The following is a 14,838-nucleotide window of genomic DNA, read 5'->3' as shown; positions in this document are numbered from 1 at the left end:
ATATACATAATGATTTCAGACTGTATGTTTTGTAATGTCCCCATAATATATATGTACATATATTGCTATATACAAGTATATTGCTATACTTGCAATAACATAGGGAATAAAATGTAAACAGCTGTCCAAAAAGCTCCAAAAAGCTGTCTTTATGGAGACTTCCCACATACATAATGATTTTTTTTTACTGTGCATACTGTATATTCTGTAATGTCCTCATAAGGTCAAATTTGACTGGAATTGCTCTACTTGTGGGGACATTTGTAAATACGAGGTACACACACACACACAGGGCTGGGTTCACACTAGACATGTGACATTATTCAATAATACGTAAGGAATAATTAATGATGAGCAATAGATGTAGCCTGACATTTGAGCTTGGAGGGGGCCAGACGGCAGAAAAATAAAGAAATGGAATAAAAATAAAACTGTAAATATAAAAATAAAATAAAAATGCATAATAAATGCAAAGAAATCTGCGGGTACACGGCGCTCGCCAGTCTTTTTGTGTGAACTACTGAACAACGCATCAATGAGGCTCGCTGACGCGTCGCCGACACCTCGCAGGCGGAAATCCAATATTAAGCATGCTGAATATTCCAGAGCAGTCGGCCGACTCAACCCCACATGTGGTCAGATGTAGTGACGAGCTGCAGCCAATGAGAGAGCATATCAACATGAGCTGAATGGCTGTGTGTTCAGGAGCTCAACAGAAACATCTGTGATTGGTCAGAATGGGCATCGGTGCACTCGCTTCATTTTGCGTTAGCACAGACATGAGAGTAGGCTATATAACAGTGGAACTAGAATTATGCAACTATTAGAATTACCATACTGCTCATTCTGACCGTTCTCAAATAAAACGCCATATTGTCACAACATATTTACATTCAAAGCTATTATTGAGATATTAAAATTAAGCTTTGAATGTCTGGCATCATATTTAATGACACCATTACCCTAAAAACATAATTTCTTTGGTAATACAGCCTATAAATATGTAGTTAAGATACTAAAACACGCAAAGGTCTTGGCTTTCATTTTCACTTTCAAACAGGCTATTTCGCGGCACAGAATATGCTGTTTTGAAAGATATCTGAAGTAAATTTACGTTTTTGCCATCAGAAAGTTTTGTTTATGTTAGCAGGAAGTTGCCAGGCAAGAAAATGCACACATATTTAAAGTCACAGCGAAAAGTATCAGACATGCATGCAGTCATGCTGACCAATATGGTAATTTAAGGCAGAAATGCTCAGTTCTTTACTGTTTTGTATCTAAAAAAATAACAATGTCAGAAAGAAATAAACTGATAGTTAGAAAACGGCAGGGTGTTATAGATATTTATTTCAAAGAGTTATACAATTACAAAAATTAAAAACTCTTTGTGTGTCTATCCACTCGAACCTTGCAGATGAGTGATTAATCCGCTGATGAATCAGCTGATTTGACGATGTTTTTAAATGCTTCCTTGAATGCTTGAAACGCTGTCAGTGATGTCATCAGCACACAAGCAGCCAATAGTGTTCAGCTTTTTCTGACGACTCCTCCCTCAAAATTTAATTGGCTGTGGTTTGGTAGCTTGAATGAGCTGTTGGGGAACGAGTTGTTGTCAGATCATGTAGTGTGTGACCCCCCTCTTGTGGATCATTCACATAGTGTCGTTTAGTGTGAACGCCACAGCGACAACAAGGTTTTTATATATATATATATATATATATATATATATATATATATATATATATGCTTTTTGCTCGCTGTATGTGGGCGGAGTAATACACAAAGGGTAAAGAGGCTGTAGGAGTTCCGATATTGCAGAATATCGCACGGCTATCAGCCAATCAGATTTGAGAACCAGACAGATCTGTTGTATATATATGTATATAAATGTGTGTATGTATGTATGTATATATATATATATATATGTATATATATATATATATATATATATATATATATATATATATATATATATATATATATATATATATGTGTGTGTGTATATACATGTATATATATGTGTGTGTATATATATGTGTGTGTATATATATATATATATATATATATATATATATATATATATATATATATATATATATATATATATATATATATATATATATATATATATATATAATCTATATATACTCATGTGATATTGCTCATATATATTTATACATATACATATGTATATGTATAAATATATATGAGCAATATCACATGAGTGTATATATATATATATATATATATATATATATATATATATATATATATATATATATATATATATATATATATATATATATATATATATGTGTGTGTGTATATACATGTATATATATGTGTGTGTATATATATGTGTGTGTATATATATATATATATATATATATATATATATATATATATATATATATATATATATATATATATATATATATATATATATATATATATATAATCTATATATACTCATGTGATATTGCTCATATATATTTATACATATACATATGTATATGTATAAATATATATGAGCAATATCACATGAGTGTATATATATATATATATATATATATATATATATATATATATATATATATATATATATATATATATATATGTATATAATCTGTCGGTATTATATTTGATTTCATCATGACATTGACTGATGTTCTCCTCCTCCTCTTCAGTTCATCTGTGCCGGTTCGTGGTTCCGTGTCTGCTGGGTGTGGCCCGGGCGTTCGGCCGCTATAGTAATGCAGACGAGCCCCTTCTCTGTCAGCTGTTTCCCCGTGGAGCTCCGCCCCCTGCCACACCTGTCCGTGGATCAGTGGAAACCGAAGGCATCCGCAGAAGATCCTTCAATGACTTCCGCTCCATTCTGCCTAGTTCACTGCTGACCGTCTGCCAGAGCGACACGCTGAGACGCAAGAGCACCGCCACTAACCTCGACGCACAGGTAACAAGAATAAAACCTGAAAGTTATAATCAATAAAAAGATAGTTAGCAATTCCATACAAATGCCAACCTTGCCATAAAAAAATTATGTGTTTTTTTTTTTTTCACCAAAATAGCGAAACCATTTCTACGTTTTTTGTGTAAGGAAGTATTTTAGAGTACAGTGAAGTCCTCAATGGCTGCGTCCGAAACTGCATACTTCCATACTATATAGTACGCTAAAATCAGTATGTGAGCCGATTAGTATGTCCGAATTCGAAAATCAGTATGCGAGAAGTAACCGGATGACTTGCTACTTCCAGCGAGATTCTGGAGTGCACATCCCATGCACGCTGTGCTATCCCATGATGTAGAGATCTGCGCAGGACTAAATTTTGAATCCCGCTCCCGCCCACACCCGCCAGGTTTTAGCCCGAACCCGACCGCTCCCGCTTACATTCAGCATTTGTTGTCCCGCTGCCCGACCCGCCCCGTTTTCTACCCGGCGTGCCCGATCCCGCTAAAGAACGGGGTAAGAACGAAACCGAAAACCACCCAGCTATACAGAGTCCAGACAGCCTATAACAAGCTGTCTGTATAAACACACACACACATAAGCACCAAGCACACACACACTCACATACACAGACAGAGCTCGCTCTCTCTCTCTCTCTCTCTCTCTCTCTCTCTCTCTCTCTCTCTCTCTCTCTCTCTCTCATTTGCGCGCGCACTAACACACACACACACACACACACATAAGCACACAGTAAATGAGGTTTTAGTCATCTATATTTGCCCTTATGTAACGGAAGCCAGCTGGTGATCGCGTAAAGCTCACTCCTGATCCAGGGACAGACGTTGTTCTGCAATCTTATCGGAGCTTGTCTCCCATGCTGGCTCGTTACCTGCTCGGACCGGTGCGGTTATGTGCACATAAACCGTCTTTTGATGATGATGTTACACATTGTCTTATTGACTCTTTCTTCCATAGACGCTAAGTATTATATTGACAGCTAAAGAATATAAACGTATGAGAAACAGGAGAGAAAATATAATAATAATAATACAAAATAGATAAACATTGACAGGGCTAAGAACAATTACGATCAAAGATTTTCAAAACCAGAGAGATTTTATGAGAATGTCACAAAACAGTTTACTTGGAAATGTTAAACAGAGTTCAGGTATGATTTAAGGTTGGTTATGGATGGGGCGTCTAATTTAAAATAATTTAACATGATAATGCATTAAAGGAGCGTCTTCAGTTATTCACACAGAACCGTCTAATATGGCATAACTATAAGGAGTAATGTTTGCGCTGTTTAAACGCAGCTATGTCAGGATTGGGATAGGTTATACATTTTCATCATTTAAATTATTATTATGATTGTTAATATTATTATTGTATGACATTTATGTGGGCTATTGCGCTTAAATAAGTCATCCGTGATTCTAAATTAATATTTCTATTTATCCTTTTTATCACTCTGCCTGTCGTTCTCTTCTTTTTTCTAGTTTTTGGGGTTCTGCCATGGTTAAACGTTTGCAAAATGTCTTAGTTTGTCCAGATTATTGTTTTATTGTTATGTAGCCTATAGGCGAGAAAAAGGTATTAACGCAAAAGTGGCAATGTCGCAGCCAATGATAAGTAATAAAATGAGTCGCTTGTGGTTTGATAATAGGCAGTTATAACTGACTTTAATTTGTTTTCAGTATTAAATGAGAAAACCGTTATTTATAACTTTGCAGCGACCGTTTGCATTTTATGATTAGCAATGTTGATCTTTTTTGCAGTTATTAAACATATAAACTTATTTAAACTGGTTTAAATTTAATATAGTTGTCACTTGAGCTAGTTTCATAAGATTAATGTTTAGAATGCGTGGTTTGACATGCGTGGTTAAGGGGTTCCTGCAAAGCAGCTCAATGTTCATCCTCATGGGGTTACTGAGCTTTAATCGCCATCTACTGGAGAGAATGTATTTGCTCATTTATTCTATTAACTCTTTTCTGCAAGTCTGTTTTATGATTTCACGAAGTCAAACCATTATGTTTTTATTTTATATTTTGAGATGATCATATTTAAATAAACAATTGCTAGGGTAGCTAATAGTTTCTTTTTTCTTGTTTTTTAAAAAAAATCAGTAGCCTATAAAATCATAATTTTTGCTTGACAAAGTTATTGGTTTAGGATTCTGGATGCATTTTTGCTGTGTTGGAAACTCATTAGCTCACACTAAATCAATTATATTATCAGAAATGACAGATATAAGAAATCCATTAATATTCATCACTCTTTTTAAAATTATACAAGCAATTTCTCGCCGACGTCAGCTCCACTTTCGGAAATGGTAAACAGCGAGGTGTTATTCATATAAGCCCAAGCATGACATATGTCATGATTAATATAATAATCGAAACACTTTTGTAGGCTATTCTTATGCTTGGCCAAATGTCATGACTTTCACTTTCATTTTACATTATTATGCACAAGCCCAGATGTCATCTGAAACTTTGGAAGAATTCCTATCATATATTGGCAGCCATCCAGCATCTCTTCAGTTTGCTGTGGGGCCGGCCACCGGAGCTCGCGGCCACTCGTTCGACTTTGTCGTGAGCAAGCCGCACCGCACATGCATAAAAATGTCAATCATTTCATTCATTCATCAATTCATTTATTTTCCTTCTGCTTCGTCTCTATTTTAGAGGAAAAGCGATAAACTAAAGACATTTTGCAAACGTTTAACCGTGGCAGAACCCCCAAAAATTCGAAAAAAAGAAGAGAAAGACGATAGCAAAGTGATAGCTAAAAAGGGTAAATAGAAATATTAATTTAGAATCACAGATGACTTATTTAAGCGCAATAGCCCAAATACATGTCATAAAATAATAATAATAACAATCATAATTTAAATAATGAAATTATAACCTATCCCAATCCTGACATAGCTGCGTTTAAATAATAACTGAAGACGCTCCTTTAATGCATTATCATGTTAAATTATTTTAAATCAGACGCCCCATCCATAACCAACCTTAAATCATACCTGAACTCTGTTTAACATTTCCAAGTAAACTGTTTTGTGACATTCTCATAAAATCTCTCTGGTTTTGAAAATCTTTGATCGTAATTGTTCTTAGCCCTGTCAATGTTTATCTATTTTGTATTATTATTATTATATTTTCTCTCCTGTTTCTCATACGTTTATATTCTTTAGCTGTCAATATAATACTTAGCGTCTATGGAAGAAAGAGTCAATAAGACAATGTGTAACATCATCATTAAAAGACGGTTTATGTGCACATAACCGCACCGGTCCGAGCAGGTAACGAGCCAGCATGGGAGACAAGCTCCGATAAGATTGCAGAACAACGTCTGTCCCTGGATCAGGAGTGAGCTTTACGCGATCACCAGCTGGCTTCCGTTACATAAGGGCAAATATAGATGACTAAAACCTCATTTACTCATTTTACTCATACTTTTTATTATTTATAATGTCCAAGGCATTGATATTAAAATTGAATGCTACTTTTTTTGCCTTTATTAGCCTTTTTCTCGCCTGTTTACTGGGTTAAAAATCTTACATTATTCCATCTCCACCTGCTGGTGAAAGCTAGAGCAGCTGCGATCTTCACTCTGCAATCTATTGCTTCTCCTGCAGTTCCCGGATGTAATGTTGAAATTTATCAGTCGAATTTGATCCACTGAATTTATGGAAGCGAATATTAGAACTGAAATAAAATGAACTGAAAATGACCTTTTGAATATTATACATCGTATTTTTAAAGGGTATTGAATATTTTTTAAGTGAAATCTGAAAATTGAATATGAATTATTGAATTTTTAAGTATGAAAACGTGTTTGAAATATTTTTCGTTGAAATATTCACAGATTAAATAAACAGATATGTTAAATTTCAGGACCTAAAAATACAAACCCTGGAATTCAAGTCATTAAAATGCAAGAACTTGTTAATACGGTGTATTATTTTTTTCAGTTTGTGATATTCAACAAGCTTTTTAATTCAAGACTTTAGGCATTGATTTTGTTCCATAATTGAGCACATTTTATAAGTGGTCAGAAACTTGTAAATAACTCGCCCTATATAACGGAGAGGTGTCACATGCATAACACAGCTTTTTCTTCATAAATGTAAAACTGTAAAATAAAAGTTATATATAATAATATATAAATAATAGTTTGTTCTATAGTCAGTCGACTCTTGTGCTTTAGATTGGCATTATTTCTTTGGATTGTGCAGTTTAATTCACTGAATTTCTACAAAGTATGTTGTATACTGTAAACTCGCATACTTTTTTGGTCACATCCATAACGCATGTTCATTTCCCTCATTTAAAATCTAAAGAAGTGTTTACAGATTGATATTTTTCTGATCACATAACTATAACATAACCAAAATTAAACATATGTTTTATGTCAAGTAAATGTCAACATTTACTTTCTCTGTGAATTTATTCTTTGAATTTTTACTGCAAATGTCACATCCATAATGCTGGAATTGCTCTAGTACACTAAGAAAAGATTCATTGGATTTATTACATTTTCTTAAGGTAAGTGCCAACAATTTGCATGGGCTGAATTTAAACAATCAAATTAAATATAGTAATGTTCAACTGTTATGTGTTTGTTTAAATTCATCCCGTATACATTGTTGCCATTTACCTTAAGGGGCAGCATGGTGGCTCAGTGGTTAGCACTGTGGCCTCACAGCAAGAAGGTTGCTGGTTCGAGTCCTGGCTGGGCCAGTTGGCATTTCTGTGTGGAGTTTGCATGTTCTCCCAGTGTTGGCGTGAGTTTCCTCCCAACATATGTGCCATACACTCACCGGCCACTTTATTAGATACACCTTACCAGTACCGGGTCGGACCCTCTTTTGCCTTCAGAACTGCCTTAATCCTTGGTGGCATATATTCAACAAGCTACTGCAAATATTCCTGAGATTGTGCTCCATATTGATATGATAGCATCATAATCGCAGTTGCTGCAGGTTTGTCGGCTGCACATCCATGATGCCAATCCCCCGTTCCACCACATCCCAAAGTTGCTCTATTGGATTGATATCTGGTGACTGTGGAGGCCATTTGAGTTCAGTGAACTCGTTGTCATGTTCAAGAAACCGGTCTGAGATGATGCACGCTTTATGACATGGTGCGTTATCCTGCTGGAAGCAGCCATCAGAAGATGGAGACACTGTGCTCATAAAGGGATGGACATGGTCAGCAGCAATACTCAGGTAGGCTGTGGCGTTGATACTATGCTCAATTAGTACTAATGGACCCAAAGTGTGCCAAGAAAATATCCCCACACCATTACACCACCACCACCAGCCTGAACCGTTGATTCAAGGCAGTATGGATCCATGCTTTCATGTTGTTGATGCCAAATTCTGACCCGACCATCTGAATGTGGCAGCAGAAATGTAGACTCATTAGACCAGGCAACGTTTCTCCAATCTTCTATTGTCTGTGAAAATCCCAGAAATGCTCAGACCAGCCCGTCTGGCACCAACAACCATGCCACGTTCAAAGTCACTTAAATCCCCTTTCTTCCTCATTCTGATGCTCAGTTTGAACTGCAGCAGATCGTCTTGACCATTTCTACATGCCTAAATGAATGAATGAAAATGAATGAAATCGAGTTGCTGCCATGTAATTGGCTAATTAGAAATTTACGTTAACAAGCAGTTGGATGGGTGTACCTAATAAAGTGGCCGGTGAGTATCTATATAAATGCATATAGGCTAATTGATGATAGTTTACTATTATAAATTCTATGCAGTTATTTGTATATGAGAGTAATAGTTATATATGATAGAAGTGTCTGGCCATTCTCCTCTGGCATCAACAAGGCATTTGCACCCACAGAACTGCCACTTTCTGGATATTTTCTTTTTTTTAGACCTTTCTCTGTAAACCCTAGAGATGGTTGTGCATGAAAATACCAGTAGATCAGCAGTTTCTGAAATACTCAGACCAGCCCGTCTGGCACCAACAACCATGCCACGTTCAGTTACTTAAATCCCCTTTCTTCCTCATTCTGATGCTCGCTTTGAACTGCAGCAGATCGTCTTGACCCTGTCTGCATGCATTGAGTTTCTGGCATGTGATTGACTGATTAGAAATGTGTGTTAACGAGTAGTTGGAGAGGTGTACCTAATAAAGTGGCCGGTGAGTATATCTGCACACATAATATGTAAATATGTTAAAACAATAGGTTGAATGATGGACTCTGTGTGCTCAGGCTCTGTGTGGGCCTACTTATTACCTGCCTATTATTTTTGGCTGCTTTGTTGTATTTATAAAATACATTGCATGATCTCTAATCCTATGTAACATCTAAACCCAACTACAACATTAAAAACTATTAATAGGCAGCAAATTAGGAGTTATAGAAGCAAAAATCCAAGTTGATGGTTTGTTAATAGCGAGAAATGTACCTTAAAATAAATAAAGTGTGAGCAAATATGCATTACTCAATGATAAAAAGGTAGCAGGGGGTAGTGATAAAAGTGATTGATTGGGCAGGGTTTGACAGGAATATTCTCTCTTGACAATATGCCCGAAAATGAAGACCAGAGATAATTTTATTTAACGTATTATTAATTTGACTGCTGTGTTTTGTTGTTCAGGCAAGTCCGGACCGCGGTGGACCTTCACCCTGTTCTCCAACAGCTCCAGGACCGCAGTATTTCGAAGGTAATTTAAGGTCTGCTGTGTCTCTAATCTCTAATCTCTGATGTGAACAAACGGTTTTAACATCTCAACATTCCTCAGCAGATCCTGTGTTCAGAGTTCATGCACTTCCTTCTCAATAAACCTCTTTATTTCTTTGTGCTTTCAGCTGTATGTCGCTGTAAATCTGTTTGTGTGTTATTATGAGTCGCTGGAGGGTTGTTTTGATTCTATGATTAAAGTTTTTACTATTGATCATTGTGATTTAAATATTAAATGCATATTTTGATAAAAAATTACATTGTTTTCTGAGCTTAGATGCATTTAAACATGCTGTAAGAGACTCCAACACAATATTAGGAGACTTTAAAATACCAGCTGACCTGCTCTTTGATAGTTTTGGTTTGATTACAGGCAAGGATTACAGTCAGGAGCAATGATTACAATCAGGAGCAAACGGTAACAACGGTAGCAAATCCAGAAGAAAGGCTAACAACATCAGACAAAAACAAACAAACAAACAAAGCTAAGGTCGGCAACGGAAAGACAAGCAATGAAAATGTGTCGTAACTTGACCGATAAACAAGACTCAGCCCTGAAGTGTGTGGAAGTGCTGTTTATAAAGTCCATGTAATCAGTTCATGAGCAGCTCCCAGCCGTGTGTGTGTGTGTAATCAATGGAATAGGGAACAGGTGCATGTGAGCGGTGCATGATATGTAGTCCTTAATGTGGCGGATTTGTAGTTCTCCAGTGAACTGCGTGTTTACCAGCGATCTGCAACCGCTGGATCGCTGGTAATCATAACAAGTAGCTGGCAAAAGATTCGGAAATGTAATGACACTAAAGCGATTCAGACCTGACTCATTTGAGAGAAAATATCTTTATTTATTATGCACTGTTTGGATGCAGACTGTTTACTTTGAAGATTAACTACATTTACAGCTACATTTATTTCACCTAGTTTCACTGCTAATCGAAGAGCAGGTCATGTAGTATGTGTCCTAATATTGTGCTGGAGTCTCCTACAACAGGTTTAAATGCATCTAAGATCTGAAAGCATTGTCATTTTATCAGAATATGCATTCAAAATTAGAATCATTTCGCAATGATTTCAATATGGTTCATTTGAATCAGTTCACAGCTGCAAGCCCCTCCCCCTTCCTTAAGCCAACTGTTCTCTGATTGGTCAGCTGGCCAAGTCTGCTTTGATTGGTCTTTCTGTGTCAGAAAGGAAACAACCATTCAGAGTGTTTGTATGTCGTGGGAGGTGGAGATTATGCAAATTACTTACTTTGATCATAATGTAGATCAGTCGGAGCCAAAAGATTCAAAAATATAGTGACTCATTAAAGTGATTCACAGCCAACTCTTTCTTTTAAGTGACAATATCCTTATTTATTAAGACTTGAAGAATAGCTAAATAACAGCTACATTTATTTCAGCTAGTTTCAGTGTTAAATGTGAAATAAAACTGGATCAAACAGAAACTATTAAAGAGCAGGTCAAGTGGTATTTAAAGTGTCCTAATATTGTGCTGGAGTCTCCCACAACAGGGTTAAATGCGTCTCTGAAAGCATTGCAGTTTTATCAGAATCTGTGTCTTAATATTAGAATCATTTTGCGATGATTTGGAAAAGATTAATTTTAATCAGTTCAGAGCTAAAGGTCTGTAAGCCCCTCCCCCTTCCTTAAACTAACTGTTCTTTGGTTGGTCACCTGGCCAAGTCTGTTTTTATTGGTCTTTTGGTGTCACAAAGGAAACTTATTTCAGAATGTTTGCATGTCATTGGAGGCGGGTTTATGCTAATTAGTTACTTTGATCATGATGCAGATCATTAATAAAAAGCTTTACAGACTGTTTACATTAAAGATTAGCTACATTACAGCTACATTAATTTCAGCTAGTTTCACTGTTAAATGTGAAATAAAACTGAATCAAATAGAAACTATCTAAGACCAGGTCATGTGGTAATTTAAGGTGTCCAAATATTGTACTGCAGTCTCCTACAACAGGTTTAAATTCATCTAAGCTCAGAAAACTGTCCTTTTATCAGAATATGCATTTAATATTACAATTATTTTGCGATGATTTCAATGTGAATCAGTTCAGAGCTGTAAGCCCCTCCACCTTCCGTAAACCAACTGTTCTCTGATTGGTCAGCTGGCCTAAACTGTTTTGGCGAAAGGAAACTCCCATTTCAAAGTGTTTGTATGTCATGGGAGGCGGGGTTTTTCTGATGTAGATCATGATGTAGATCAGGAACAGGCAAAAGATTCAAAAATATAATGAATCGTTAAGGCGATTCAGAGCCGACTCTTTCTTTTGAGTGAAAATATCTTCATTTATTATGCACTGTTTCAATGAAAAACTTTGCAGACTGTTTACATTGTAGAATAGCTACATTACAGCTGAATTTACTTCTGCTAGTTTCCGTGTTAAATATGAAATAACACTGGATCAAGCAGAAACTATTGAAGAGCAGATCAGCTGCTATTTTAAAGTCTCCTAATATTGTGTTGGAGTCTCCTACAACAGGTTTACATTTACATTTAGTCATTTAGCCGACGCTTTTATCCAAAGCGACTTACAAATGAGGACAAGGAAGCAATTTACACAACTGCATCTAAGCTCAGAAAGCATTGCAGTTTGATCAGAACTTGTGTTTTAATATTAGAATCATTTTGTGAGGATTTCAATATGATTCATTTGAATCAGTTCTGAGCTTAAGGTTTGTAGGCCCCTTCCATAAGCCAAATGTTCTCTAATTGGTCAGCTGGCCAAGTCTCTTTTGATTGGTCTTTCGATGTCAGAAAGGAAACACCCATTTCAGAGTGTTTGTATATATCGTGGGAGGCGGGTGTATGTAAATTAGTTACTTTGATCTTGATGTAGATCAGTAGCAGGCAGAAGATTCAAAACATAATGACTCGCTAAGGCAATTCAGAACCAAAAAATAAAATCTCTTTATTTTTTTATGCACTGCTAAACTTTGCAGATTGTTTACATTGAAGGAAAAACTAAAACGTTATTTTGGAAACCCATATAACCTGTTGTTTAAAGTTGAATGATTTATTTGATTTATTTATTTTCTAACAGAAATATCACACATAAAATATCATTAACAAAAAAAAAACATTTTAACATGGTCAATTATTATATTATATTATATTATATTATATTATATTATATTATATTTTATTATATTTTATTATATTATATTATATTATATTATATTATATTATATTATATTATATTATATTATATTATATTATATTATTTTCCCACCCCGATACCACATACATCATTCGTCTATTACTTACACTTATTTCTTCTTTTACATATCTCTTCTTTTTACATGAGACATGTTTTATCCTTTTGGCATCTTTAACATATTATATGTTTGATTATATTTGTACATTTACATTTAATAACATTAGACCCCCCCCCCCCCCCCCCCCCCCCCCAATAGCCATTAATTAAAATGTCATCAGAATACTACTTGAGTGGAAATCAGCAGCTGCACCTAAAGCTTCAATGTGGATGTGTGATCTGATTTTATATTTGAAATTAGAGAAAATTAAGTATTTAATGAAGGGATCTGTCCAAAAATTTTATGAGACATGGCAACCTATGATCACATATTTTGAAAGAAGGAAGACTCTCTGCTTTAACTGATTTATATAAATAAATCTGTGCAAACAGATATCAATATAGTTTAGTTTGATATTTATGTAAAAGACCACTATAAATATAACAGAATATTGATTTGTATTATCATGTACTGTAGGTAATTATTAATTTGAATTATTTTTAAAGATAATTTTTTTATATAGTATTATTATTATTTTATTCTTTTTATTTATTTATTAACTACTATTATTAATATTTTCAATTTTGCTATACTTTTATCTATTCCTGTTGTAATTTTATTTTAATTTTATTTGTTTGCTAATTCATTTCGGCGGCAATGTTCAAAATGGGGGGAAAAATACATCCTTAAATGTACAAAATGTTTTACATAATGTTAAAGCTTGACAAAATAATCACAAATAAATGTTTAAAAAAAAAGTCATCATACCTTACTCATTTTATCCTTTTTCAATCACCTTCATCATTATATTCCTTTAATAATATTTATTTATACATCTTTTCAAATTGATTAATCACCTGACATTGTTTGAGAGTCTGATCTAGACTGTTCCATAATTTCACACCACAGACACTTGTGTATGCATTTCAGAAGTCATTTATTCCTAGCTTTAAACATAAATTGTGCTGTTTTAAATTTAACCGAATCATTCAATTAAAAACAATAAAGGATTTGCGTTCTCCAAATACCTCACGTTCTGTCAGTCTAATTACTTTTTTCTGAATTGATAATACAAGTTGTAAATTAAATTTAAATGTATTCCCCCAAATTTCAACACAATAACTCATTTATGGCAACATAAATGTGTTATATAATATATATACACTGATTTATTGTCCAGGATAAATCTCGCTTTATACACTCTTGCTACAGTTTTGTCTAATTTTAATATCACATTATTTATTTGCGCTTTCCAACTAATTTTAATGATCCAATACAACACCAAGAAACTTAATCGCATCTACTCGTATATACTGATGCAAGGAGTGTTTTAAAAGGGGCCTATTTTGCCCCTTTTCAAGATATGAACTAAGATTCTGATGTCCCTTGAGCAGGGGTGCTCAACCCTGTTCCTGGAGATCTACCTTCCTGCAGAGTTTAGCTTCAACCCTGATTAAACGCAACTAAACCAACTAAATATGATCTGAAGGAGCACTTGGTGATTAAAGACAGGTGTGTGTTTGATCAAGGTTGCAGGTGAGCTCTGCAGCAAGGTAGATCTCCAGGAACAGGGATGAGCACCCCTGCCATAGTGTATGTGAAACTCTCTAAAACTTTGATCCTAATTGTGCTATTTTGGTGACTGTCGCTTTAAATTCAAATTAGATTGTGCTCTCAGCCCTATTGTGCAAAAGGGGTGGAGCTAAAAATGTATCCGTTATAATAGCAGCAGATTCAAAAGGCTGCTTCCAATTAAATGTTGTTTATGCTAATAAGAGATGACCAATAGTGGGCGGGGCTTTCCCCCTCTGATGACACATACATAGGGAGAATGCCAATCAAAGTGTTTCTGCAGACTGTTTTCATCAAGTCTGATTATAACAAATACAATTAATACAT

At 35.0% G+C, this 14,838-nt stretch overlaps 1 protein-coding gene across 4 annotated transcripts in view; it reads left to right on the top strand.

Annotated features, from left to right (window-relative positions):
- pi4kab (phosphatidylinositol 4-kinase, catalytic, alpha b) overlaps positions 1-14,838 on the top strand; it is a 158,510-nt gene that overhangs the window by 15,961 nt on the left and 127,711 nt on the right. For all 4 annotated transcript variants that reach the window (XM_073909892.1, XM_073909891.1, XM_073909890.1 and 1 more), the window contains 2 exon segments: positions 2,688-2,956; positions 9,585-9,651. In XM_073909892.1, coding sequence (XP_073765993.1) covers positions 2,688-2,956; positions 9,585-9,651 — 336 coding nt within the window.

Source organism: Danio rerio, chromosome 8 (assembly GCF_049306965.1).
Source record: "Danio rerio strain Tuebingen ecotype United States chromosome 8, GRCz12tu, whole genome shotgun sequence".
NCBI classification, from domain to species: domain Eukaryota; kingdom Metazoa; phylum Chordata; class Actinopteri; order Cypriniformes; family Danionidae; genus Danio; species Danio rerio.
The sequence above is the reverse complement of the archived record's forward strand: the minus strand, read 5'-3'. Positions and strand labels throughout refer to the sequence as shown.